This window comes from Battus philenor, unplaced genomic scaffold (genome assembly GCF_028537555.1).
Source record: "Battus philenor isolate CCGP_79_NKW_IND1 unplaced genomic scaffold, ilBatPhil1.0.hap1 SCAF_1, whole genome shotgun sequence".
In the NCBI taxonomy this organism is placed as follows: domain Eukaryota; kingdom Metazoa; phylum Arthropoda; class Insecta; order Lepidoptera; family Papilionidae; genus Battus; species Battus philenor.
Window position 1 is genome coordinate 3,818,046 of NW_027181661.1, and position 24,853 is coordinate 3,842,898.

Sequence of the window (24,853 nt, forward strand, 5' to 3'; positions counted from 1 at the left end):
GTCATACCTTTGTCACTGATCATATATCTTTTAAAAAAATGATATTTTTATATTCCTTAAATTTAAATCATAAGATATCGCTTATCGATTAAATAGGTCATAAAAACAGATTCATACTGTAAATATCGCAGCTCAAATAAGTATCGAAAAAAAACTAAACGTCAATTAAAAATCGTTAACTTTTACACAACACGCATCACTAACATTGTAGAGTGAGAAGTCAGATAAAGGAGATTTAAGGCCATTATTATTTGTTGTCGTCTAAAGACCTTGTATATAAGGCACTACTGTAAATATGGTGTTTTCTATTGTTATACTGTAAGCACACGAGGTTAGCTAATGCAATGAATTCACAACATGTCACTTACAACAAACAAATTCTTACAGTCGTTCAAGCTTTTGCTACTTTAACGACTTAACATCGGTACCTACATATTAATACTACCGCAGCTGTAAGGTTTTTTAAGTTTTTTTTTTAAATAAGTTATTTTATGTTATGTTTTGTCTCATAATTTTTAGCAGTTACGGTTGCGTTCATAAGTAAGTACCAAAAATTCGTATTAATTCAATTTAAAACGAAGTCACCACATAAAGCTAATATACACGTCATCGTGCTATAGCAGCTAACCAGATGCCTTTAAGCTAGACGTTATCATATGTATAATTTAACAATTATTCTAATTGTTCGGTGCGACATATATTCTAAAATAAATATATAACAAGAGTATACGTTACATCAAATTATTGCACCACATAAAATATAATGGGGAACATGAATGGAGACAGAACCTATAAATGCGAACGTTTGGTATTAATATTAAAATCTAAAATTTGTGAATCAGTCCAATATTGTTCTAACATGCATTCTTAAAGCGAACAACTAATACGACACAAATTTAACAAGACGAAAAATTTATAATAAATATTGCTTCGATTACAGTTGATATAAGTGATCTGGTCCTAAGCGTGAATTGATTAACATCTCGTTTAAAAATATAAGACGACTTACGGATGAAGTCATCGCTTGCACAAAATCTTACGGCGCCTTCGTTGAACCTTCTATCATACAATCTACACACTGTACAGATAGCTCTCCAGTTTCGTTTTCGGCGATGGCTGGGTAAAAGGAGAGAACCACAATATCGAAAACCGACCGAATACCGACTGGATGCTCTTCCATCTCGATTTTCGGACCCACCTCGCCTGTTCTTTCTTCAGTTGTTCGATGCCCTGCAATTAAATATACTATCAACACTAAATCTTTCTATTTAAAAACATTAACATCGCTTCAGCGTATTTTTTACAACATCAAATTTTCAGTCATAACTTTATCTATTAAAATAATATATTTTAAATCGATAATCCGTGCGCGAGAATGTAAACCAACTCTTCTAGAATGAAGGAGAATCATTACCGTAAATCCATCTCGAAATTAAGTAAATGTATCTTGTGCATATATATATATATATATATATATATATATATATATATATATATATATATATTTACTATGTTAGCTACATTAACGTTCGCAAATTTAAAACAAAAAAATTGCATTAGTATTTTGAATTTGGAACCAGAATATTACCGCACAGTTCGCGCTCGGAAAATTACGTTCTAAAATGAAAAGAGACAACAAAATTTACAACATATGTAGCCATAAAAGAGGTACCTACTTACACATCAACACATAATCTTAAAAGCTTTCTAATGAAAGGTGGACATAAACGAACAGAAAACATTTAGAACATAAAATTTTCATACCAACAGCATGCAAGATGTTACGTGAAAATATGAAAGGATCCAAATTCATACAAACTTCCCGCGCATATGAATTGACGGAACGTTGGGTATGAATTGTTTTTTAAAAACGCTGACAATTTCGTGCTAAAAGATTGTTTGCCTGATTTCTCTTCCCACCAATTTTAACCACTTCAGCGCATTCGCGTTAAGAAAATAGTGATACATCGTCATAACTTAGCGAAACCACTTCTCCTTAACCAAGTATTCACTCTTTTCAAAAAAGTTAAGCCTGCTTTATGTGTTCAATGTGAATACGGATTTCCAGCTTGACTTTTTCAGCGATTCCAAATCTGAGATACGCATATTTTCCGAGAATATAAAAAATCACATTAAGGGTTAACGGCAATTCGGAGGCTTAGAAATTCAAACACAGGTTGTCTTCTAAATATTTTTAAAATTGAAATAATTCTTGACAGTTATCCATGACAAACATTGTCCATCGTTGAAACCGCAATAATTTTTTCTTAAAGTACAATGGTAGTCTAGAAATACAGCGATAACACCGCCGTTTGTACTTTATCTTTTGCCCAAATCAACTAATTTGTTTGTATATTCTGTGTTGATGAACAATAAAAAGTAAATAAATTTATAATAGAAATCTTTCAATAACTCTATAGGTCACTAGTTTCTGTATACAATACTAAGTAATGAATAACAATAGATAAGAGAAACCAAATATATTTTAAAAAATAGGTATAGAGCTATCAGAGGAGGAGTACTCAGAATTTTAATGGGTACGCTAACGAAAACATATTTGGAAGCACAGGTGTAATTAATGGAGTGGGGTAACTGAGTGACAAGGATGAGTGTCTATTTTCTTAACGCAAATGCACTATAGTAGTTAATTTGCATCCTTTCGGTGATAGTTCTCATCGCTATTTACGACAAAAAGAAAGTTTTCACATCAAATATATCTGAAGAGACATACATTTTATATAAAATGAAAACAATTTAAAATTGGACAATTATGTACCCTTTCAGGCACGTAACTAGCGTGCCCTTCAGGTATGTTGCAGGCTGTAAGTATATACTGGATGGTTCCCGGCTTCGCAGTACGCTGGACTCGGTTTTCGACTCGGTCCTCCACGACGACGATGCTCTCCGCTTTAGTGCGGGTGTGAGGATTCGGCCTTCGCTCCACGTGGAACGCGGCCATCAGCCTAGCTCAGGTGGTTCGGCTTTCGGCCTCACGTAAAATATTAACAGGGACGTACTGAAGCCAAAACATTTAACATAGATGTTGTAGAAATCGAACCATCGACCAAATTATCATTACAAATCAGACATATTTTATACAACAGTCATGTTATTTATTATAAAACAAAATTTAAATGTATGAATAGGCCGCAATTTTAATAAAGCATACGTAATAAAGATTTTTACTACACTACGTCATTGAATTATATGTACATATATAGTTCGTTTGCGTTAATAATGGAGAGACTTATTGTCTGTTGAACTATTCAAGCCCCGTAACCAATCAAATCGTTTCTAATTATTAAAGCAGAATGACATGAAGATCTTTTGAAAACATATTTTTCGACGCAACATTTACGTCCAACAATCAGATTTGTTACGGGGTGCTTGGCACACGGACAATGATTCGCGTCATTATTAACGCAAAAGAACTATATGCAGTTTATAGCTTCCATCGCATTAGTTTTAGTGCTATTTTTTTCTATTTAATAAAAACCTAATCTAATTGAATTTTTAATAGATGAATTGTAGTTACAAATTATATATAGTTAAAGAATCTTTTAGCTTACGGTCTCGTCGTTCCATATAGCGTGCAACTGCGTTCCGAGCATGACGGCGGTGAAAATGGCGAACAGTAGAGCTTCAGCAATCAGGAAGAGGAGAAGGACAACCGTCGCAGGTGGAGAGTAGGTACTGCAGTCCCGCCACTCATGTCTGATGCAGGTCACAAATTGGTATACAGACAGAGTCAGTGAATGGATCGAGATGGCTGCTATGTAGAACTAAAAAAAAAGAATTCTCTTAACAAACTTTTAAGTCATATTATTGTTATAATTCATTCTCCTGATTACTTGTTTGAAGAAATAGAGATAAGCTTGTTGTACCTTTCTTTAGGCTTCATAAATTTAGTAACTGTGGCTAATACTGTACATGATATTACATTTAGTGTGTAATGTCTCTGAATTATCATATAATAAGTATAAGAAGTTTATTTTAAAAAAATCCTGTTATAGTATTAAAGGTTAAATAACAAAGCTTGGTAGTCTGTCTATTACTGTATAAAATATATTGATATTTATTGTGGGCTCTTTTCAGATTAAGTTGCGTTAACTTCCTTCGTATAGCTTTAAGTTGTATGATGCCATACAGAAGCTCAATATGTGGCAATTTTTTTTTCTCAAATTGTGTACTTCTGTCATTCTTCCCATGAAATGCACAAGAGATCAAAGAAAATGATCATAGGTAGATAGTAATAAAATAAACAGTAAAGATCACTTGCCATACATTGGTAATATTAGTAAAATGAATACTTGTCCCAATCTGTTGCTGGTTTGTACTCGCCATCTTTGTCCGAGAAACACATGTCACATAAATAGGAACCAAAGAAAAAAACATATCATATCACAATTTTTAATACATATCAGTACATAGACACTTCAAGAACTACTGTACAATAGGAACAATCAAAATACCATTAAAACTCTTGACTATGTGATGTTTGTTTTGTTTATTTACTGTATCTTTAGCCTTATTATTATTTTTATCATTTTCTTTTTTGGTATCTTACAGATTTATAGGAAAATCTATTTTATTGTACAAATATTTAATTAAAATTTTGTGCACGTCTTTTATCAATGAAAGCCATATTTTTACGAGGAACTAAAGATTTTTGTGTTTGTCTATGTTAATGTTGTACCATCTAACTTGTAAACTAAAATTGTAAAAATAAAAAATCGTTGCAATTAGAGCAAGGGAACGTGTTGTATGCAAATGATAGATTCATGTAAACGCATCTTGAAACATTATCACTAACTAATGAGATAAAATTTTCTGAAATTACGTCTGTCTTATATACAGCAGTAGTAAAGTATTAACATATTTGAAACCTCCCTAATATAAGACTTTTACCAGTGATCGTAATCTAGCAGTGTTAGGTTAAGTAGTTAGTAAGGTTAAGAAATCTGTTGATGTCAATTCTGCTAGCCCAGAGACTTTTGCAGCTTCATCGGAACTGAGTTCACAAACTTAATAAAATGAAACTAGCCTGATTTCGCCAGTTGAACGAAGACGTTTGCATGAAAGTGCAACAGCGAGGAGTACTCGGTGATTAAAGACCGGATACGGGTCCTACCTCGGATGACCCTCGCTGTGCCGGAGGCAGAGACGAACTCGAAGCGGTTTGTGAACTGTATGCTGCTTGGCTGGTATCGTACTCGTGTTCGAGTGTGATAAGTCATGGGTAGAGTTGTTGTTGATGAGAGGTCTGCGCTTGCAGTGTTGCGAGTGACTGAGGAGGATATGACGTGATGAGTGGATACCCTGAGATGGGGTCACTAAAGACGTTTTTAGGACGTCTCTTTCCGGTCTTGGAGGAGAAAAGGGGAGTATAGCGTGATGAGTTCGCTAGTGGTGTTGCATAAAGATGTTATATTGAAGCCTCTTAGGTCTTATCGCAAGCAAGTTCTTAAAATATTAAATCATTTTTTTTTCCTTCTGCGGGTTAACCACAATCAGTGTAGTGACTACAAGCGATGTATTGTGAAGAGAATGCACGAATAAAAAAACTCACAGTAAACAGCACAAAATATTTCTGATTGTTCTCTCCCACGCAGTTGTTCACCCATGGGCAGTGATGATCCATCTTCCTGATGCACCGTTGGCAAACCGAGCAATGGTGAGCGCGCTCAGGTTTTATGCTGCAGCATTTTGTGCACTTAAAGATGACTTGACCCTCACGAAAAGTCATTTGCTTAATCATTTCCTTTGTTGCATTACCTTTAGGTACTGCACCCTATGATATAAAGATAAATAAACAATTAGTATATAAATAAATATGTTCTTGATCGTCACACTCGTACAACCAATGACAATAGGGGCCGAAAGGTTCTTTCGAATGACGACCACTGGTTCAATAGGTTGACCGACGACAAAGTGAAGGTCGCGAGAAATCGCTGGATACGGGCAGCCTAAGATCAATTATTGTGATAATCTTTTGGGAAAACTAGACCTTGCTAAGCGTCTATTCGCTTATATTAAAGACATTTTCACAAGGATTCCTCTTATATACTGTAAGATCTTTTACGTGGTGGATAAGTTTTATAGAAAGACTAGCGCCTTAAAGTAGTTCACTAAAATCGCTTAAATACAAAACTACGAGTAAAAATTTACTTTAAAATGCTTAAAAAAATTGCAGCAAAAAGAAAAGACTTCTTAATAAACAACTTCAAATGTCTGAAAATTAATTTATGGTATATTTTTTATCAACATCATTATCTGATATTTGTTCAACATCAGAAGAGACTATCTCTGTGATATATTCAAGATGAAGGTGGTGGATTTTCACAAAGTTCATTCTCATTCGGTATAGCTCTTTCTTTTTTGATAATGTAATCAGTATTTAAACTTTGCTATGATGGTACTATTAATTTGGCACGTCATCCAGGCATGCAGTTTTCGACAGAGACATTGTAATTAAACATTTAAAGTGATCTTACAATGTATATAAGGTACATCACTATAATTATCACTACAATGTAGTCTGCTAATCTTTCTTTTTATATGGCATTTTATGTGTCTATTAATATTTATTTGAAAGTAATTAAAGTCTTGATCAATAATATTATTATAAAATGGCCAATGATAAACTCTGACCTTATTTACTTTAGCAGTGGCCTTATATAGAAAAGATAAAAATATAATTAATTATAGCAGAGGTGAAATTGTTTACACAAGATAGTGTGATTGTAAATTAATCACTAATAGTTTAAATATAAAATAAATTCACTGACATAGTTAATAAAAAAGGTGAAAAAGCTTTAAAGCAATGCATGTATGTATAGCGCATTTGGTATTAATTAATCTACTATACATTCTCACACTCTATCCAAAGAATAATAATTTAAGAAAAAAATAACTAACATAATGATAAAATAGCAAGAGAGCTTTTTCTAAAGTCCCTGTAGATTTTGTACTGCCAGAAGTATCAGTGTAATAAAAATTAATGAATATTGATTCAGAATCATCACTTTATATTGAGTGACTTAAAATAATTGAAGAAGCTTTAAAGCTTTTTACTGACATATGATCTATACAATCACCTCTTTAAAACTTTTACACTTATAACCAATCAGCCTGTCTACATTCCAAAGCACAACATTAAAGTGCAAATATTTATAAATAAAAAATTAATAAATTTATGTATAATTACTTACAGGGTCAGTAAACATTGTCCGAAGGTGTGATGCAAAAGCTAAGAAAGCTAACGCTTGGAACACTATTATGTTCACATAGCTATAGAAAGGGTATGTCGATAGCCCTGGCAAAAGCATCACCATCATGACTACAAACTCAGCATACAGTATCAGAAGCCATGTTAGAACTGCACAAATTATACCACATATGTCCTGAAACAATATTTACAGTATTGCAATATGTATAAGAATGTAGTGCAGTATATAAGATTAAATTGTTAACTTTAAAGGGATAATTTAGCAAAGATAAGTTATGTTCTTCTGATATACCAATCTTGGTCTTTTTAACAAACATCTATACATTCTAGATGTTATAGCCAGTCTTCTGTGCAGATACTCCTCCAGAGTACAAAGGTAGCATCTTACAAGGCTATCAACCTTGGTTCAAGGAGGTGCCTCCCCAAAATCTCCAGTGGCATCAAGAGTCTACTGTGATTCCTGGAGAAGTTTGGTTGGCTACATTAAGGCCAACTCCAACACAAACTGAGCTCAATGTCACTTAGTTGTGGAAATCAGTCGATCGTGACTATAACAATGACTAATAAATCATAAACACATAATAACAACTCACTTATATTAAATTTTAAATTGGTATATCCTTCTTAGCAAATCCCTCGGTTAGAGCCTTGGATGTGGAAGGGTGTTTGATGTACTTACTGATACGGTAAGATGATATTTTGATTAGTGTAGACATGGTGCAGTGTGGGATTATGTATTTAAAAAAAATTGCATTCAAGAGAACACGGAGGACACACCACACACCATTTTATATTTAATTACTTAGTCCAGTGGCTACTATTATTAAAGTAAAAAGTAATTAATACAATCTGATTGTAATGATGTTATTAAAGTCATTCACACTTTTTTGATATAAAAACTACATTCTGTACACTTCATTATATATGTAAGGAGTATTGAGGGTGCTACATAAAGATACTCACTTTTATACACCATGCTTTTCCACCACAGCATCGATTGTGCATATCTTTGTCTGGCCGAGTAAGCACTAAGCATTCTGGGTCTATCTGATATTGATTATCCATTTCATCTTCATCGGAACTATCATAAAATTCACGTATCATTTAGCACTTTCTTTTTACCTAAAAGAATAATGTTATTAAAGATACATATGGAATTATTATTGAAAACAAATGTATTTTTGATAATAAAGGCAAATGTTAAAAAGGATTAAATATATTTAGCATACACATGCAACAGTATGTCCATAAAACCTCAAATATTTTTATAAAAATGTCTGGAGAAAAGTAAAGTATGGTTTTAAAGAAATGGCTGTTTGAATGAAATTTATTTTTGTACATTTAGTTTTTTGAATCAAAATTTTGCTGGCCTCTTCTATCTATTGGATATAAATAAATGCCACAGCTATGCGCTATCACTATAACAAGGGTGATAAAGTTAGCAGTGAAGTATAAGTGAACTAAAGTTTTATAAATAAACTTAGTAAATAATTATTTAAATGTAGACAAGTTAATACAATATATATGCATTGCACTTTGATATAAAGAAGAAACTAGGCAAAGAAAAGTATACACAGAATAAATCATAACAATCGCTTTTGCCATTAAATAATATAAGCTAGTGAAACAAAAAATAACTAGCTTATCATAAAGAAAAAAAAAAGGTTTATTAGTGAATCAAACACATATGATTAAAAAAATATTTTTTAAACAATTAGCATATTAGCTAGTAATATACACATATAGTATTTTAAAAAAGTATAACATAACAATTTAAGGAGTGCTATTATAAATTTTAATAATTGAATATTACTCTTCTATGGCAGCATTTATTTGTCCCAGTATATGCATTTATCATAAAAAACAATTCATGTAATAAAGATTTATATCTGGCCACTTAGAATATTTTACAAAAGAAAGTATTAGTATTTAGAATTTAGTAGTAGTTGTTATTTATATATGATACATTAATTATTAAAAACATATTTATTCCTAATTTAAATATCACATAATTTTTTAATTGTTATCAGACATTAAATGCCCTAAAAACATTTGTTGGAACATTTTGAAGCAATGATTCTTACATTTTCTTTACTTGTTTAAGTGAAGTAAATTAAGTTAGAAGGAAGAAGAGGCGAGACTTTTGACTGCTGTTAATAAAGAAAAAATACTATTTAGGCTATTGATATTTACGGAAATTCAACACTTTCTCTAGATTGAATTAGGGTTTATAAAGTTTCAAACAAGTGTCATTATGAAAGGAAAACTGTCTCTCTATTCATCAGTCTTCCAGCCCCACTCCACAATCAATAAATGACTTCTTATAACTTGCTAGAATTAACCAACTCCACTGAATTTAATAAGGGCCACAAGAAAATACCTTCTACAGACTGGAGAATATGCTTTGATAATTGTTTAAAATACATGACATGTACAGAGGCGGGAGTTCTTACATGATAAAAAACATAACCTACAGAAAATTTCTATAATTTTTCACGATAGATTATGAGTGAACGTAATTGGAATTCAATAATAGTTCCCACCAAAAGCAGTTATGCTTAAAGTGCAAACTTCAATAGTATAAATTGTCTTTTTACTAAATCAAGAGATATTGATGATGATTTAAATCCAATTCGCGGCATATTTATTGTAAACCTTAAGCCAATTAATATAATTCATTTAATCAATCTTTCTAAAAATTGCTGATTAAATAAATAAACAAGTGTTTTTAACGCCAGCGCATTTATTTTTATTGTCATTGTAACTTATTAAAATGAATATTAATTTTAGTTTAATACTAACTATAAACCCACCTGAGGAATTCTTTTAAAACGAAGTCAACTTAATGTGAGGGTCAGGGTTGCGTCGAAATAAATCGTTTTACAAGTTTCATATTAACATAACTTATTGCTAAAAGATATGCTTAATCAATTAAATAAGCGATATGCTCAATAATGTTTTACACAGTGTTCATTTCTGACTTAATTCATTCAAAATCAATAAAGCCATACGAAATAGCTCTCTCACTCTCTACAACTAAATTTCTTTAGTGACGCATTCGAACCGTTTCCGTTTCTCGCATCGAGAGAATCGCTTTTGAGGTGTCAGAATTGAAACATCGACATGTTTTAAAAGCAACCAATAATATAATTCAATTTATATTTTAATTAAACTTATTTAATATTCTTCATTAACTAGGTGAAATTCAAATAATTAAAAAAATTAAAATACTTATAATTATGAAAACTTTTTTCTAGTTATTAGATAATAAAATGCAAATAATTTTGTTGAATTATTACTATACTGTAGTTATTGAGATGAATTTATTTCTAATAATATAGGGCTAACTAAAAAGTAGAATATTAAGTAATACTATAAATGAACCTATCTCATTTGTTAATCATACGTATATTGTAGTATTACAACGAAGTAACGAGGATGCGTTTACTTGAGGACAAACAGTTAATCTACGTTTACATCTATTATTTACATCTGCCGAGAAAAGTTCTGCTGATGTCTTTTCATTGCATAAAAAATTAATACCCCCTCCTCCCTGCATCAGTTCACTAAACAGTTTTTTTTATATTGAGATTCTTATTTTGAACCAAATATTATAAAAACGTTATACTCAAACTCATAAAATTAATACTGCCTCTTAATTACAAAACTGTAATAATTAATAAATCAACCTATAAAAATTATCCCATGGACCTTAACATGGAAACAATGACCCTAAATTTTATTATTAATTTAGGATCATTGTTTCCATGTTAAGATTACACCCAACAACTGACAGTAATTTAAATAATGAATATGTAAGGATTAAATTAAACAAATTATTTAAGATTAACCTGTCATTTATTTAAACGATATTCAGATAAAAATAAAATTTATGTTACCATCCACATAAAATACATAAAATACATGATCTGTCCCTTCCCCTTACCTTGGAAAGGGTGGTTGAATAAGCGCTATATTAACTGTGTCCGGCGAATACAGTTATTGATCGATAGCTGCGCTAAAGCTGTATCAATTACTATCATAGAAGGCAGTATAGGTATCGCATTTAGACTTAAAGGCCGAATATAGCACTCCTGCTTATCTAAAATTTTAGGTCCCTTTAAATTAATTTATATTTTCCGAACGATTTGCCACATCCATTAATAATTACGTGACGTAAAAATGAAATGTCATGTTCTTTAAAGATGTAATATATTTTCGCTCTATATAAGAAAATCAATATTGACCAATTTGTGACACGTTATGTATTTTTTTACAATATAAAAAGTTAATAAATATAGTCATTAAATTTTTAAATATTTTTTATCTCAGAATTAATTGAAGTGATAGTTTAGAAGACGTTAAACATGCCTCCTGTAAGTATAAAATGCCTTATATTTATAAATTTAATACACTTAAGATAGCAGAACATTGATTATATATGATATTTATTTAATATTTATATAAAAATAGGCATTTGAAATAAAACTGTATTTCTAAGTTCAAAAGTGGACATAGATTTCTGAGATGATTCTTTCAAATTCTCCCAGCAGGTCAGCTTGTCTGTTATAGCTTAGGCGTCAGATTTTCAATGTTATAGTATATATAGATATAATCACGTCACATTGTTGTATGTAACGCATGCGGCAAAAAATCTTATCTTCTTTACCATGTATACTTGACATTCAGGTCATGTTGTGTTCATCATATTAGCTTATGAATACTGGATGATGATCTTCATGATGTTTATTCATTCCAAAATGCTGAAAAAGCTATAAAATTTAATGCTAAATATGAAAAAATATGTAACATATGGTCCATAAAATATTGGCAATCAAATTAAGTTATAATGTTTAATAGATGGCTGCCTAAAGCACAATGAATTCTGAGTCTGAGTATATATCCTTCATTCATTATAAAAGCATTGCAGAAGTTTATTACGCCCCTTCTTCTTCCAGCGCCAATGCGAGGGTATTAGCTACCTAATAGGAACAAAGCATGTTGAGATTTGGCTTTTGCAGGCCCTGATATGGAATGCTAAATGAGTATTACCAACAAGTCAAGCCAAGGTCCTTTTCTGGAGGCCTTCAAGCCTGGCTAGGCTTAAGGGCCTCAGAGGCTTCCACTTTAGAAATTATTGAGTGCAGTGCCCTCCCAATCTGGTGAAAATGTAGAGAAGCATGTAGTGGCACCAATAGGATAACAGAGTAAAGCTCAAGGCTCCACAGGGAGCTCTTGAGCTTGGCCCTGTTATAAGAGTCTTTTATGCTAAACACTGCCCCCTTACTAATGTGAAAACTTTAAATTCCACTTAGGTAGTAGTGTAAGTTAGTTAAAAAAAACATTTGCATGCACCCTAGATGTATGGTCTACCTGATGGTAGGCATAGTATTATTATTGAATGGTTTTCTATCTTTGAAGTGAGATTGCTATGGTGACTTCTAAATATCTCATACATTATCGTTACTTGAACTACAGTTTTCGTTGTTTAATCTTCATTTTGATAGGGTTTTCATGTTTAAAAGACATGCCAATGGAAACAAATATTTCTCTAGAAAAATAATAATTTATAATAGTAACAATTATGGGGAAGACCACTTCTATTCCACATTCAAATATTATAGGACACTTTATTTTTATCTAATTTATTTATGCTATTAAACATTGTATGAGGTAGTTAAACTACTAAATTTCCTTGCAGCCACATAAAGGAAAAACCCCCACAAAGGGTTCTAAACAGATAATGGCTGAAAACACCGCCACAGTGTTATTCTATCGTAACATGTCACTGGGTGCAGGAGCATTCTATAATATATTCTTCTTCATATTCTTCTATGAGCACATGTCTACATTCATCATGGTAAGTAACTAAATTATGAAATGCCAAAATTAAATACCTTTAGTAGTATGGTTTTGTTAGTTCACTTCATATTAATTTGATATTCAAATTTATTAAAAATTAAACACATTAGGTAAATATACACTCTATTTTGTGAATTCGTTTTAACAGGTTATGAATATACTGATTATGGTGATTTATATCACTTGCTACCAATTGATGCGGTTCATCAGCCGACCTCGGTATTCTTCGGAAACTTTCCAACTGATTGACCATGGTCTCGACCTTAATATGGAAGGTGGAATGGGGGAGTAAGTTCACTAGTATGGTTTTATTTATAGCGAAATAATGAATTTTGTTATGTTGAAAAGAATATTTTGTAAAGTCTCACATAGTAAAGTAAAATTTTTATGTAAGTATATTGTCTAGTCTTTTTTTAAAAATGGAATGGACAGATATTTAATTTATGAAGCTTCAATAGGTAAAAGGTTGTCGCCATTACCAATATGTTTTTGTTAGTTAAAGATAAATAAATGCCTTTTATTATGTCAGTTAATAGACATCCACTACAGGGCATAGGCCTCTCCCAAAGAATGCTGCGATGACCAGTCTTGCGCTTCTTGGCGACCACAAGGTGTCGCTACACCTATTGGTCGCCACATGAGAATCTTTCGGCCTCAAAGGACGTTAGTTCTTGTGGCAACCTTGGTTCTTCTGCAGAACTTCTTATTTCTGATTTAACCTCGTAGCGAAACACCGACCATAACTCTCTCCAATGATATTTTTTCTTAATGGCCCCCGCTATTTGGGGTCTCCAATGATATTTAGGTTACCTCGAGCCTTCTTATAAACTGTAAATGGTCACCTCTCAGATCAAAGTCATCACCACATTTTTATTTCCAAAAGGGAAATGGAGACTTTTATTTTCCTAGTAATTTATAAATAAAGTGTGATCATGTATATAAATAGTAATATTTCTTAATAATTTAGAAATTGCTTTAGAATCTTTTTCCTATAAATCACATTTTTGTATTAATTGTTTCTGCTCTTACAGGCACATAAAAGATGTTGTAATACTTTCATCAATTACTCATCTTTTGGCTCTGGTGTCTAACTACTTCTGGCTGGTGTTGCTCGTAATTCCGGTGAGGGCTTTTTGGCTCCTTTGGACCAACCTGTTGGGACCTTGGTTCTTCCAAGAAGCACCTGAGGATACCGAACAAGATGAGAAAAAGCGTAAGAAGATGGAGAGGAAAATGAAACGTTTTCAGTAAGATATTACTCAGGTTTACAAATATTACAATGGCTAGTTCTATTGATAATTAATTTATTAAAAAAAAACGTAGTCACTAGTACTCACACTGAGTACACACATACACATTTAAATTATCTTTCTCAACTCTACCTTTTAATATAGAGCTGTTTTAATTAATTTTATAATTGTTCAAAATTTATTCACGTAATTAATTTTAATGTTGGTCACTGATACTTATTTAACCAACTTATAATGTTTTACCATAAACATTTCATGTGTCGTTGTATAGCATATCTAAATAAAAATAATGTCGTTTCAAAATAATGCCCCTATGATCCTTGTCCTACTACTTGAACTGAGTCCTATCACCGAGTCTATGCATAATTTCTAATGATCACTTCCAAAAATATCCTAACTTTGAACACTTCAAACTTATAATACACTAATGTTCTTAATATTGACTTTAATTTTAATGGCAACAAATATTATTGGTTATTATAATTAATTTTCAACTCTATATTTATATTTATTATATTTTTTTTAGCTGAATACAAACTAACAAAATTGTGTATGAAGTCAATATCAAATATTAATGAATAACAATATATACACGGTTTTTACAATATGAATGTGTATGTATATTTAATTTTATGGTTATCGGTCTCTAAATATTTTTAAAAGTTTTTATAATAACGTAAATGCCACTTTAGGCAATTCACTTTAAAATGTTCAGGCTTATACAGGATTCCCGTAAATCAACTTCAAGTCGAAATTAAATGTCACATGTTTTAAAATTAATTCCATTCAAAACAATAAAAGAATTATATGCACATGCTTTATGATATCACACACTCACATCATTATTTTTTGTTATGTACATGTGACCCTTTGTAACAACAATGGTCTTAATTTTTTTTTAATCATGTAATAATATTTTTTTGACTTTATATTATGTCTAAAATTTTTAAATAGGAAATAACATAGATCATTGCCAGATTTTTATGTTGATTGATGGGATGTCTGTATATACATAAATTATAATTCTATAGTAATTATTTATCATGTTAATATTTTTACATATTTCAGTAAAAACCTTTTTTGGGTAAATATTTCTAGTGAAATCTTTCGTGTTCTATCTCAATACTATTCTATTTATTGATAAAAACTAAGTTTTTCCAAAAAATGTGAACATTATTGATTGTTTTATCTAAAATTTTTTGTATTAAAATTTTGTTGAATTAGGTTGTAATAAATTAATGCATTTAAATGATTTTAACATCGAATATTTTTATATGTCCATTTGCTAATGACAATGAAATTGATTTGTAATTTATTTTTATTTTAATACTTTTAATTATTTAAAAAACCAATATTGTTTACCATTTAACATGTTACTGTTTGCTTGTTAATGTTTGAAACTTTATAATAATTATTTAAATTTTAATGAAAACAAAAACTAATCAATAATTATATAGGGTCATTGTTGAACATTACATGTATTAAATTTTATAAAAATCTATTTAAAGTCATAATATCATTTGCAGTATACAAATATGTTTTATACTTATGTTTATTTTTAGCACTAAGAGCATAACATAGCCTTTTTAATATCCTTTCCTCCTTGTTTATCGTACCTTTACAATATATTATATGTTTTTTACTCTTAATCTCTAAACAGTAAAAAGACTATGCATGTAATTGAGTGAACAAGTAATCTTATAACCAATCATTTTTTTTAATTACGTGTTGTTTGTTCAGGACAAGAAATAATTTAAGCTCCTTGTTAAATCCTTTACATTTTTAATCGATTTTAAATAGTGAATGCATTTTAGTTAATTTAGGTATTTTTATTAACACAATTCAATCGCATAGTTATAATGATTATTATGAAATACAACAAATTTGTGACTTGTATTATTTCGTTTCTTCTTTATTTCTCTATTTTTGTGGTAGTTTTTTATTTGTACAGGAATTGAATATTTGTTTTAATAAAATGTCAAGTTGTTATGTAGTGACAATGTATAAGTATATTGTATATATGGTTTTATTATTTGATGCACATAATTTTTATTTTATTTTTTACTCTGTCGATATCTTCGAGAATTCCCACCTGCATAGGTCAATAAGACCAGATACAATTCTTTACGGTTTTACTCCTATTTGCTGTAAATGTTGGTTTCTAAATGTTGCTAGTTTAAGGCTCGGTTTTCTTCACTTGTAAATGTTATTTTACGGAAAATATTCCTGATGATTTCTATTTTAATAATAAACTATTTTTCCTTGTTAAATATTGAACTTTGAATTTCTATAAAAATTCGTAATATAATATAATCATTACAGCTGTTTTCATGAAATCCAAATTCAGTAATGTTTAGATATAATTAGTTTAATCAATGCATATTTACGATTTATTATTGATGTTATATGAATGTTGTCCCAAATCCCTTTAATCCGTGATTTTGCCATGTATTCAAATTCGTAACATAATCGATGTTAAATAAAGATTAATGTACTGTTAAGTCAGTTATCGGTAATAAATCGCCGTGAAATAACCGCGCGTGAACATTTTCGTAAAAATATTGGTAATACCTTTACGTGGAAAAATTGCACGTTAACCCAATTTTATTTAAAAAAAAAAACCTTTTTGTTGAATTTGGGTAAATAGCTACTAATCTTCCGAGTAAAAGCGCGCTGGAATCGCAAACCTTATTTCTCGGCCTCTCCACCTATAGTGGGCAACCCCTGCGTTTGTTACCTAGAGAATAATGGAACCAAGAGTGAGTTCTCACAATTACAAGACTGGTCAACCATAATTTGGCTGTGTTAACAATCCCCTACAGCTTCTCCGCTGTATCCGAAAGTATAGGCGTTCCCAGCCTAAGCTGTTACTTGACGAATGAGATGGGGCATTCCTCGTACTCCGGTCGTCTTTTACTCTTCAGGGCCGCGTCCTGGGCCAGTTAGTCCGCCATCGCGTGCGCTTTCACCCAGTACAAACTAACATTCCATTCTCTCTCGCCTTCATAACATTCTCTTTTACTCTTACTGCTAAGGGATGTAGGGTGTCCGATCTTGCAATCTTGCGGATCGTGAGTCGCTGAGTATGGCGCATGACTGCGCCGGCCCGCTGGCCGCGCACCCTGTGGCTTCCGCTATTGCCAAGCTCTACCTGGTGTACATGGCAGAAGCTGCCCAACTTGAGCTTTTTGCTGTGCAGCTGTGCGGCATCCCACATAACGCAGAACGCCACACCCACCTTATCCTCAATGCGGTTGCTGTCGGTATAAATTACCAGATCGGCAAGCGGTGGCAAGTCGAGCAGCCACCTCACCTTCTTCCAAGCAGGAATATTCAATACCATACTGACCAGACGGGTGTGGAAGTCTCAGGTAGCTAACCGGCAACTCCAGGTCTCTGTCCCCTACCACATGCCGAGAGTAGCCACGTTTTATTTCAAATAAATAGGCTGCTTCATTGACCCGAAGGTCCAAAGGAAACAGCCCGGCCAGAATAATGGCCCAGTTCAGGGGTGCGGTCCTGTGGGTCCTCGCGATCTTCTAAACGAAGGTCCTCTGGACCGCGTTCAACTGCCTGCGTACCAGCAGCTTCCTAGCCGCCGGCGCCCATACACTCGCTGCATACAAAATCGCGTGGAGACAGTTTGGAAAGTAATTTGTAATCTCGTATATTTGTTACGGTATCTCAATAATTAACCTAACTCAACCAAGTAGAATCTATAAACATAGAAAATTACCAGCAACATGTAAGTACAATTGGTAATATTCGGATCGATTGGAAAAGAAAGAAAATGTAGATAAATAATTTTTGAAATATTTCGGTAATATAACACAGAAAATGCAATTGTAATTCCCGTGGAAGCAATTTCAAATGTAAAAAGTTCTTGACCACGTGCGATTATATCATGTGCGCTTTGTTCCGGGAGCTGTATAAGTCATAGTAATTAAGACTAAATGTATCACGGTGTAGATCTTTTTAAAATATCGGTGTAGCTTATCCGCGGTGTTTTGATGTATATTTACAGGTTCTATAAAATTTAATGTTATATCTTGTTGTACATGCGTCAAGAAAATAGCGGCACATTGATGTCAGGCTAAGCCACTCACCTTGACCTATAGGTGAACGTTCCATCTTTAAAATTGACAAAAAACGATTCTATTTCCTTATTATCTAATTGGTCACTATTTTCTTAATGCGAATAGATTATAATTCAATGAAATACTGCTGTACAAAAGTTTGTACAACCATAGACCTTTGTTACCGCTATACAGGACACTACTATCGGAATACCCATCAATATTCACCAAACAGGTTCAATTCAACTCTGTACAAAATAATTGTCTACGGAAGTCAACAAACTTTTGTATGACAGTGCAATTTAAATGTCTAAATATCAATGTAATTTTAAAAAAATAATAATTATAATAATTAAATGAATGTTTTTATAATAAATTGCATTTTTTATTATTGATACCGCATTATAGACATCGATACAGAAGGTACGACAAAGACGGTGCAAAGAAGGTAAGACAATGGCTGCTAACAAAATGTTCTGCTTGTTTCCCGATCTTTACAACATTATTTTATTTATTTTTTTATTGTGTTTGTATCATAACGTCGGTCAACTCACAGACGCTCAATAAGCCATGAAGAGGACTATGCTAGAGATATCTCTACGAAATCGTATCTAGAAAGAAAAGGTCCGAATATTATTGGAAGTAACCGTCGTAGTCCTATAGCATGTAGAACTGATGGGGTCGTATGGTTCTAGAGTAGAAACCAAACCGGCAAGCATAGCATAAGAGGTCCACCTTCAAGGTAGACACGACTTTGTCAAGGTTCTCATAAAAAGCTGAATGCTGGCTTCATCCAATCGGTCTTATTAAAAATATATAAAGTACGTCTACCAACTGAACTGAAGTCCAATAACTGAAATGATCATCAACGTAAAATCCGAGTATTCTGGTGAAGGCGTATAAAAAATCACACAAAAATCCGAAATCGCTCAAGATTATCGAATTGGGCTTCGGAAAGATCGAATTACCTGGCATGAAAATAGTCATAACAGAAGTAACAAATTTTCAATTAAAATTATAATAAATTCTATAGTTAAAACATTAAATTCAATAAAATCGATTATTTTCCGTATCAAAGTTAGTTATCTATGTTAAAACGACATTTAATTTTCGGGAAAATATCTATCCGAATTATTGCTTCCTAACAATATTAATTTACGTCATTATCCGATTCCGATAAAAATTGATAATTTTTGAAGCCAATTACTGGTTTTAATTTTTGTGAAACATCATCGTGACTCGTCGATTTAATCGTGATACAATTCTGTAGAAAAGTAATTAATTAAATTTAGTAAAATTCAATTTTCCTTGTGGTAACCTATTTTTATCTATAATTTAGAATTAAATTACAGTGCCTTCTTGTAATGTTTTTTTTTACAATCAGAAAAGTACAAGTACATTCTAGATATATAATTCTCGTTACATCTAGGTTACAGAGTGATTGGTTAAAAATGTAAAAGATCAACTGATACTGATAAGTTAAGGGTAGCACACATAAATTACATTAATAAATTTTTTCGACAGGCAGGTCAGGCAAAGTCTGCAGAGACTGCTAGTGAACAATAATTAATTTTAATATTATGTTTAGTAGGCCGAATTTTGAAAACGCCTGTGCATACTTTATTATCATTACGATACTTATTATTTCTGAAACTATTATTTTTGTATAGGCTTTATCATAAATTAATTGACTGCAAATAAGCTACACATTCATAAGTTCTGGATTAATTATATTTAAAATATAATTAAATTAAAGCGTTATAATAAATAATTAAATCATTACTAAGATTTATCTAGGATGGAACAATTTTACTGGAACAAAATACATATTATGAAAACTGTGCGTCTATTTTAAAAAATACTGTCTCAAATTCAAAGTAAAACATTACGCAAATTTAATGCATTTATTCTTACGCAGTATGTATTCGATCATGCAATTCTAACAAGACAAATGGACAGAAATGGTATTCAAATATTGTGATGTTATTTCAACGTGTCACTCAACGTTACAAAAATTGACATATAACCTAAAAGTTTTGACATTTACTCGATTTAATCACTACGATAATAAATTTATGTTGTATGTTTAGCATATGACGAATAAAATTCAAAATAGCGTTTTATTTTTAAAGGGATTTGATAGCTCATTTAACGAAATATAGCGTTTTATTTGTATATACTGAAATTGAACTATTTTTATTCTTCTTATTAACTAACCAAATTTCAAACTCCTCCCAATGGTGATGTTCGTTTTTACATATAAATATACTATGACGTTAATTCTAGTTATTTCGTTAATTATGTTATTTTACATATATGTTACCCGGGAAACAGTTAGTACAATATGTATATCCACATTAGTATTTCCTTAAAATTTCACATAAAAAACTTTTTGAACATATTTTATTACACTAGCTTTTGTTTCCTACGAACAATTATATTTTTACTGTTAAACCTTTGTGTTTTTTATAAAAAAAATTAATAAAAATAATAATATTACGATAGTACTATCAAAATGTTAAACATCGCTACCTAATGTTTTATATCAATATTATCTGTAGATAAAAATTGAACAACTTTGATAAGATGGCGCTAAGGCTCGTCGTTTAATTTTTTACAAACGTCTTATTAAGAAATTGCAAAATATTGAGCGCGCATATCTAGTGAGAGCTCAATCCGGGGCTTCTTCCCAAAAGTCCACGTGCTCAGTCATACCATGTATGTTCCGCCAGAACTACCTTAATTCTAGGGGGTGTTTATAAATACAATGCAATAACGAATGTAAAGGCTTGAGCGGAGGTGCATATGGAAGCCCTCTATCGGAGTTTACTGTAAGAAGGTGTATTTTTTTGTTGTCACGACAACACCTATGCAATTATACGACAGAAACGTAATTCGTGGTGATTTACTTGATTTCTTCGTTAGTTTTTAACATTTTTTCTTAAATTTATGTTACATAACTATAATAAACCTTGAATTTAGTCTGAAGATATGCACTATATGTAATTCATAATCGGTTAAGGAAAGGCAACGGGCATACAGCAATAACTAATACAATAACATATACAAAATTTTTCGAAATGGACGGATAATCTTGAAATGTAAATTAGTACAGATATGAAAGGGTCAAAAAATATTACAAAATAGCATCGATGGCTGAAAATGAAGTTTTTAAAAAAAACACGTTTTTATTGACTTTTTTTGAGCACTTACTTACTGAACTGTTGAAAACTTGGTTGTTTTATTTTAATTTGTGTATAGTTCTTGATAACCTACGAAACTGAAACGTGGTTTATCACTTCGGGCTTCATTGTTAAGCTAACAGTTGTTAAACAAGCTACGGAAAGGGTTATACTCGGGAATGAAAAGATAAATAGACGAACGAAAGTAACCGGCATAGTCCAACACCCTGCCACGTGGAAGTAGCAGTGGACAGGCCATATAGCACATAGAACTGATGGCTGCTAGGTTCTCAAGATAAAGTGTAGACAGCGCAAGCGACAACGGCAATCTCATCAGTTCTCGGAATAGGCTGGATGCAAGGAGTTTCATACCAGTCCTGTCCAGTATGTGAAAGGTGTATGTTTACCTTACTGTAATAATTTGCCATCTCTTTGTAAGGTGGCCTTGTAACTCGCGATTGTCACAATAACATGATTATATTGTTTTTTATTATTGAACTCATTTCACTTATATATATTTCAACATGCAAATTCATGCTACTTTGTCACCTTTATTGTTATTGCTAAAACTCTAGAAAGTGATCGCACCACTAACCCTATTTTCGTATTGCTGGCAAGAGTGAAATTGACAAATAAATTTAGCACTTTTATTACGTAATTTAAGTGTAATTTTGCAAACGTACAATGATTTACTTTTAAACCAATTTTTTGCGAATTTAATCTAGCTGATAAATCGAGTTACTTATTACCAAAGTGATCTGCTCTCCGATTTATGCAAGAGCTTTTTGATTTGGGCATAATTTTAATTCATTTCAAATAACATAAGATAAATTTTATTTTGCTTGAGTACTAATTTAAATAAACGTATCTAGGCGGAAACAAAATTAATAAAATTTAAACAAATGAATTTATGGACTGCTTGTACGAAAGTGTAATGACCCATGTCCACTAAAACATCGATTTTTCTTGAAACTATGATTCATAATAAAAAATATCAGAAACAATTTTATTCAAGACTCAACTGCATCGTGTTAGTAAAAATCTTTATTTACTTTATTTTATGGGTAACGGATAGATTTTTACAATAGGTTTATCTATATCTTATATTCTTTGAAAAAAATGTAATACGGCTGAGTATCTTTCGCCTGTTCTTTTTTGGTCTGCGGCATTATTTATTTGAATAATTATTTTTTTAAAATTGTTTCAGGGGACCACGGGCTATGACTCGAATCGTATTAGCAATATTATTCCCGAAAAGAATTCTAGTGACTTTCATAGCAAGGTTAATCACATATGATTTAGTTATTATTTATTTATAGGAATTTTGAAGAGTGTTTAGGAGCAATAAGGCCCTAAGGGAGCAATATTACTTTTGGACTTTGACTAATTGGACTTTGACTTAGAATGTCATACCAAAGGTCGTAAAGCGAGCTTAGTAACTATAAAAATAACCAGTCTAAGCGCCATCAGCGTTTTGCCAGCTTTAACCTGATGAAGCTGTTACATTGCGGCTTGCACGAGGCGGCCTATACTCCCCGCACCCTCCCCATCTCAACACGTACATACCTAAGGTACGGTAGAGCGGTTTCGGTAACTCTAAGTGTCAACAAAAACAACTTAGGACGGCAATTCATAAAATGAACAGCCGACCTTGATAATGTCACCAGAAGGCGCAAAACACGTTTCCAATCGATCCTTGGAATCCTTCCACTTCTATTCAACCGAACTCTGCAAGGCACGTGAGAATTATGATGCCCATAATGGCCGGTCTCACGCTGCCCGCATACAGCGACTTCCCGCGGCCTATACTATGTGGTCGGTCCATCTAAAGGAGGTCCTGCCCAAGCCACGCCACGTATAACTGCTCGAGGTGGCCACTCGAGAACCTTCGGCTGCACAAGCGATGTGATCCCCCCACTGCTATTTCAGACGCGCAATTCTTCGAGCTGCGTCCGTGATTTATTCTTGGAATTCTTGATCCTTTGGAAATGCATGGAGCCAACCAATGTTCAGTAGTTCCACGGTGATGATGATGATAATGAATATGAATCGAGAGGAAATAACTCGGAAGTACATCTATTTAGTCATAGACATGGACCAGATATATTTTAAAAAAACGTGTTAATCTATCCAGTGAATAACCTTTTATTTTAATTTATATTATAACAAAAAATAATATTATATAACTGAAAGTTTAAGCTAAATACGTTTTTGGTTCAAGGTTAACTTTGCCCTTTACTCTTCTTTGTGTAACATGACACCAATATGGGGTGAAAGTTAACTTTTAAATTCGACATTTTTCGCTTTGAGTTCTCTCATCTCTTTGTAATTTACAAAGTTTAAAGCGATTTTTTCTTTTTTAACTAACATGTGAAAATATTGTGCATTTAGAAGTTTTCTTTTTAACAAAAAGCTTTTAGTCATAATCTATCTAATGGAGACAGATAATAAAGGTTATATTTTTATTCATAAATATGAAATAAAATATTAGCATATATAGTAATACTCACATTGTTTATGTAATCCAAATTCAAAGGTTCGATCTTTTACCTGTTGCGCCTGATGCAAATGCAATGCCTCAGACTTGATAAGAACCGGCGAAGAAAACGCAATAATCTTATGTATTTTTTAAATACCGTAAGATTACATATTTAATTAACATTGAAATATACTAGAGGTAAACACATAGTAGTACACACATAATAGTATAAATAGTATATAGTGTATTAATTATTTACTTCGTTTATTTTTTAAATTTACAAATTATCTAGAATCCTTTTGCAAAAGCGTATCATCGCCCTAACACAAACATTACCAAAGTATTATATTTTCAGAGGATATACTGACTCATTACCATTAATCCAAAAGTATGTAATAAAAGGGTTTCCAATAGATACAATAGTCAAATGGTAATGATTATTTTAGTACTCATTAGTTTTATTTATTTATATTTTAAAATAAATAGTAGAATACACTGCGATGTACAGGGACTGCCATATACGGATTTATATATATTTTTTTTAAATTGACTAACTCTCTGTATAACTTGATTTCCATTTTCAGATTTTAGAATTTTAAAACTACATACTCCATAATTTAGAAATGTAAGTATGTAAAGGACTTACTAATGTAATGTATAAGAATTGGATTAATCCAAGTCCAATTTAATGTAATAGTTCAAATCAGATTATTATTTCGTTGCCACATTAGAGGAGGTATATTGCAAACCTACAAAACGTACAGGAGGCAGACGTG

General features: G+C 31.8%; 2 protein-coding genes across 2 annotated transcripts; one reads left to right on the plus strand and one right to left on the minus strand.

Moving 5' to 3' along the window:
* Positions 1–404: 404 nt before the first annotated feature.
* Positions 405–10,245, minus strand: LOC137933321 (palmitoyltransferase ZDHHC3). Its single transcript, XM_068777238.1, has 6 exons — positions 10,042–10,245; positions 8,192–8,350; positions 7,212–7,403; positions 5,570–5,791; positions 3,570–3,782; positions 405–1,230 (listed from the first exon to the last, which is right to left on the minus strand). The coding sequence occupies exons 2-6, from the start codon at positions 8,330–8,332 to the stop codon at positions 1,072–1,074; spliced, it is 927 nt and encodes a 308-aa protein (XP_068633339.1). The 5' UTR covers positions 8,333–8,350; positions 10,042–10,245; the 3' UTR covers positions 405–1,071.
* A 1,182-nt stretch (positions 10,246–11,427) lies between these two features.
* On the plus strand, positions 11,428–15,369 carry LOC137919203 (transmembrane protein 208). Its single transcript, XM_068762205.1, has 4 exons — positions 11,428–11,604; positions 12,930–13,088; positions 13,239–13,378; positions 14,122–15,369. Exons 1-4 carry the CDS (start codon positions 11,596–11,598, stop codon positions 14,339–14,341), a joined length of 528 nt encoding a protein of 175 aa, XP_068618306.1. The 5' UTR covers positions 11,428–11,595; the 3' UTR covers positions 14,342–15,369.
* The last annotated feature ends 9,484 nt before the right edge of the window (positions 15,370–24,853 follow it).

Bases quoted from the DNA above. Each gene is read 5' to 3' on its own strand.
- LOC137933321 (XM_068777238.1), bottom strand. From the start codon at position 8,332: ATGATACGTGAATTTTATGATAGTTCCGATGAAGATGAAATGGATAAT. The intron at 7,404-8,191 runs GTGAGTATCTTT...ATATTGTTTCAG, and splicing joins GAAAAGCATGGTGTATAAAA to GACATATGTGGTATAATTTG. The intron at 5,792-7,211 runs GTAAGTAATTAT...TTTATATCATAG, and splicing joins GGACAATGTTTACTGACCCT to GGTGCAGTACCTAAAGGTAA.
- LOC137919203 (XM_068762205.1), top strand. The intron at 13,089-13,238 runs GTAAGTAACTAA...TCGTTTTAACAG, and splicing joins ACATGTCTACATTCATCATG to GTTATGAATATACTGATTAT. The intron at 13,379-14,121 runs GTAAGTTCACTA...CTGCTCTTACAG, and splicing joins ATGGAAGGTGGAATGGGGGA to GCACATAAAAGATGTTGTAA.